The sequence below is a fragment of the Rhineura floridana genome, chromosome 3 (genome assembly GCF_030035675.1).
Source record: "Rhineura floridana isolate rRhiFlo1 chromosome 3, rRhiFlo1.hap2, whole genome shotgun sequence".
In the NCBI taxonomy this organism is placed as follows: Eukaryota; Metazoa; Chordata; class Lepidosauria; order Squamata; family Rhineuridae; genus Rhineura; species Rhineura floridana.
The window spans coordinates 223,188,845-223,193,203 of NC_084482.1; the positions used below are offsets into that span (position 1 = coordinate 223,188,845).

At 44.3% G+C, this 4,359-nt stretch overlaps 1 protein-coding gene across 1 annotated transcript; it reads right to left on the reverse strand.

The window, feature by feature from the left end:
• Window positions 1-361: 361 nt before the first annotated feature.
• LOC133379049 (vomeronasal type-2 receptor 26-like) lies at window positions 362-3,588 on the reverse strand. Its single transcript, XM_061613657.1, has 3 exons — window positions 3,403-3,588; window positions 2,784-2,910; window positions 362-1,305 (listed from the first exon to the last, which is right to left on the reverse strand). The coding sequence occupies exons 1-3, from the start codon at window positions 3,586-3,588 to the stop codon at window positions 362-364; spliced, it is 1,257 nt and encodes a 418-aa protein (XP_061469641.1).
• Window positions 3,589-4,359: the final 771 nt, after the last annotated feature.

A 4,359-nucleotide genomic window follows, 5' to 3' on the forward strand; every position in this document is an offset into this window, starting at 1 on the left:
GGCTTTCTAATTGATCAGCTTGATTTCTTACCCACACATCACTAGCAGATCCCAGGGTGGATGACAACAGTGTAACAATCAGTTGTTCAAAACAATTAAAACAGAATACAGTCACAGGAATATGGCAAATTTATGCCACAAACCACTTAGAGGTTTTCTACAATCAAGAGATATATAAATATTGTTAATTAGATAAACAAATAAATACAATTGAGAGATTGCCCAATTTATGTGATGATTAAAAAAAAGGTTCTGTGCAGATTTTATCCACTCAGTGCAAGGAATCAGGAAAGTAGCCAGATATACAGTTTCTCATGTGGAATCATCCCACAAAACTGGAAATTCTAAGAAGGATAATGTTTCACATTGCTCTTGATAAATGACACCTCTGAAAAGCTGTTTCATGAGAAACTTTTGTTGTTAAATGTGTCTTTGTATTCAGATCAGGCCTCAGGAGAATAATGTAGCACTTGGGAATGAAGATGCAGCCCAGAAGCCCAGCACTGGAGGCCAAGATGGAGAAGACCTGCACGGCTACCATGTATTTCCCCTTCGTGCTCAGATAGGTGGGCACAAAGGAGATCCAAACACTGCAGAAGACCAACATGCTGAAAGTGATCAGCTTGCCTTCATTGAAGGCCCCAGGCAGCTTCCTGGCTAGGAAAGCCACCGTGAAGCAGATGGCAGCCAGGAAGCCCATGTAGCCAAGAGCAACATAAAACATGGTGACAGACCCTTCATTGCATTGCAGGATGATCTCTCCAGGCTGGGAGTGCATGTCAGACTCTGGAAATGGGGGAGAGATACTCAACCAGATGGTGCATATGATAACTTGGGCACTGGAACAGGAAATAACAATGGAGTTGGCCAGACTCTTACCCAGCCATCTCCTCGCTCTGTTCCCTGGCTTTGTGGCTAGGAAGGCCAGCACTACAGTGATGGTTTTTGCCAACACAGAAGAGACAGCAACTGAGAAGATGATGCTGAAGGCTGTTTGTCGGAGAAGACAGGTCACTTTTCTTGGCTGGCCGATGAAGAGGAAGGAGGACAGAAAGGAAAGCAGGAGGGAGACGAGGAGGATGTAGGAGAGGTCCCGGTTGTTGGCTTTGACTATCGGAGTTTCTTGGAATGCAATGAAAGTACCTAAAACAAAGCCTGTGGTCAAGGACAAGAACAGGATGAGAGAAGCCAGGAGGATCCCCAAAGAATCTTCATAGGCCAGGAAGATGATAGTCTTGGGGATACACTGATCTTTGTCCTTGTTTGGATGCTGATCTACTGGACATTTGGTGCACCACTCTGCATCTGCAAAAAGAAGAGTAATATCTGATGTGTATCTATCTGACCAGCTTCCCATTTACAGAAAGAAATGCCGAACCAGTGCTCAGAGGCACATCTTACCCAATTCTTCCAAGCTACACAGGAAGTGGATTGGACTGTGAAAGACCAACCCAAATTGTGTTTCCATTTCGACAAATTTGTAAGGCAGTACAATATCTCATAGAGGAGGTCAGGCCTCCTGCTTTTCTGGTGCATTCGCTATAACTGCCCAATTTCCCTGCTTTTTAAAGTTTGATAGAAATAGCTGTGGGCTATAGGTACGTTCTTAAACCTCAAGGTTTTTAGCCTATTAGTGAATATATATATATCTGTACATAATATTTTTGTAAGCACACTACAAAAGGGAGGGAGACCCATGAAGATAAGGAGTGCTGGTGATCCATGAGGGGAGGAGGGAGGGGAGCACTGGTGACCCATGGGAGGAGGGAAGGGGAGTGCTGGTGACCCATAGGGGTAAAGGAGGGGGAGTGCTGGCAACAGAAGGGGAAGAGGGAGGGGGAGCACTGGTGATCTGTGGGGAGGTGCACTGGCACATGTAGGTGGGGTTGGTGACTGAAGCGAGCGGGGGCAGAGCCCCTAGTATATCAAATAAAAATCAATAAAATCAATAAAATTTTCACATATGACCAAGGTGATCAGGAATTGGTATTAATAATATTATAAGATAGAAAAATCCTGGGGGAACAGGTATGTCTTCAGCTGGTGGTAAAAGCACCCCATAGTTGGTGTTCACATGATCTTAACAGGAAAAGTATTCCTTATGGTTGGCACAAAGTGTAGGTTCCCCTACTTTGCACAACTTCATGCAACTGGAAGCAAGGCTTCCTCACCTTTTAAAAATGTATGTGTGTTTTAGTTTTTTAGCAAGAGATGTGTAGATGTAACCAATATATGTGGTATGGCTTAATTTCTAAATAAATGGTATGGAGCCAATTTTGTCTAAAAATCATACTTGGGCCCTTTCACATGGAAGCTCTTCCCCTGCCCATAGATGTGCAGATAGTTGTTGATTATTATTTTTAGTGAGGAGACAATGCCATTCTGCACATGTGTAATCACACACCTTCCTAAATAAATGTTGCACAAGTCTAATTGGGATGAAAACAGAAAGTTTTAAAATTACAAAACTACAATCAATTTGTTCTTGAAAACATAATCACATGTTGGAGATCATGAAGCCTCTTGCATGAAGTTCAGCTAACACTTTTATGCATTGGTGCTGTCAGATGCCCAGTTTGGAGGTTTTTCTCCCACTCTGTGTAGGCTTCCAACTGTCATGGAGAGTGACCAAGGAAGAGTGTATATGCACACAGAAGGAAAATGCAAAGGGGTGTTGAAGTGAGATGCACTTTGCATGTGAGTTAAAATCACACACCACTGGGCAGTTCTAAATTTTCATTTTAAAAAGCCCTGGATATCCCCTTTCCGCTGGAGTCACCCACCTTCCTGAGTGGAGATGGTCCCTTCCCCGCAGGGAACGCAGTCGTAGCAGCAAAGTGGATTTCCTTCCTGAACCACCTTGACAGATCCAGGGCGGCAGCTTTCCACACACCTGGAGGAAGGCAGGGTCTAAGTATAAAGACAAGGAGCATCAAGGAGCATGTGTTAGTGGTAAATTATCCAGGGAAATGAGACACAGCGCTGGGAAGGACCCAAGGGAACCTCTAGGTTCTGGTTCATCTTGAAGCTTGGAACTAAGTTTAAGCCTCTCATACTGAAATAACGGTGTTGTCTCTTGAGGTGCATGAAGGATAGCACATTATATGGTAATGGGGGACTGGGCCTTCTCTGTTCTGGCACCCCAGGTATAGGATTTCATTTGTCTGTCTTCCTCAAAGCCCACCATGGAATTCTAAGGAATACAGACACTGTGGCAGGAGTCCACTGCTATGTAATGCCTTTGATGCACAACTGGGTAGCAGAGCTAAGACCTCTGTCTGAGGTCTGGAGGACTTGCTGAGTTGACAGGCATTCAAACACAGCCACACAGAGAGCACGGTATCTTTATCAGAGCTTAAGGGAAGGGAAATAGAATGAAATGAGAGTGATTATTTCTCCCACCTGGTTGAGCCATTTAGGCCACACAATGGCATCCTGGTTGATGGTGAAGTGTAGGTCTGGGGATCCCTCTTTGTACAGATTCCCAAACTTCACCTTAAGGACAGACTTATTGGGAAACACCACCCAGTTCACAATGTCCAAGTCGGCTGCCAGTTCTCCACTGTCATCCAAATACACTCTGTCCATGGAGGAATTGTAAAACTGGGGGCTTCTCAAGAAAGGATGGAGCTAGGATGGCAGAGAAAAGAGCAGCATTTAGAACACGTGAAACCACATTGGATAACCACTTCTGCCCGTTTTATGTTTGGATCTCCTCTGACTCAGGGCTGGTTGCAGACTCAAGTACTGTGTGTCTTTTTAAAATGATTGGAAGGGAACTGGTTCCATTCCTGAATGCCCTCTGTTTGTTTAAGTGGTTTGGAAAGATGTATAAATATCTTCAGAAGAATTTGCAAGCTGGGCTTGGTGTTTCAGGCAGAAAACCAGGACATTCTCTTCACATAGTGTGTTTTGGGCACCTTTAAAGAGTAGCAAATTTGAAGCCATGAGCAGTGTAATCCTAAACATGCCTACTCAGAAGTAAGCTCCATTAAGTCTGGAAGAGGAAAGGAGATCCATAGTGTAGACAGGGAGGTGCCAAAGTCACACCTCGATCAGGAGTACGGTTTGGCTTCATTTTCTGCTTCCAGTCCACAAACATGTCATCACACTGGAATGCATTTCCAAACCATCTTTGGGTTTTTTCCCCTGAACGTTTCACCTGCGTTGGATAGCAAGTGGAGCCCAACCCAAGTAGTAACAAGGTGGAAAAGGCATGTAGAGACTTAATGCTATAGAGACTAACAGGGAAGCCTAGAGAGGCTTGCCTTAATGTGGGCACGACAAGCTTCTCTAGGCTTCCCTTTCTCTTTCTAGTATTAACCCCCTAAATACTGTGCACCCCCTTTGCCATTAAAA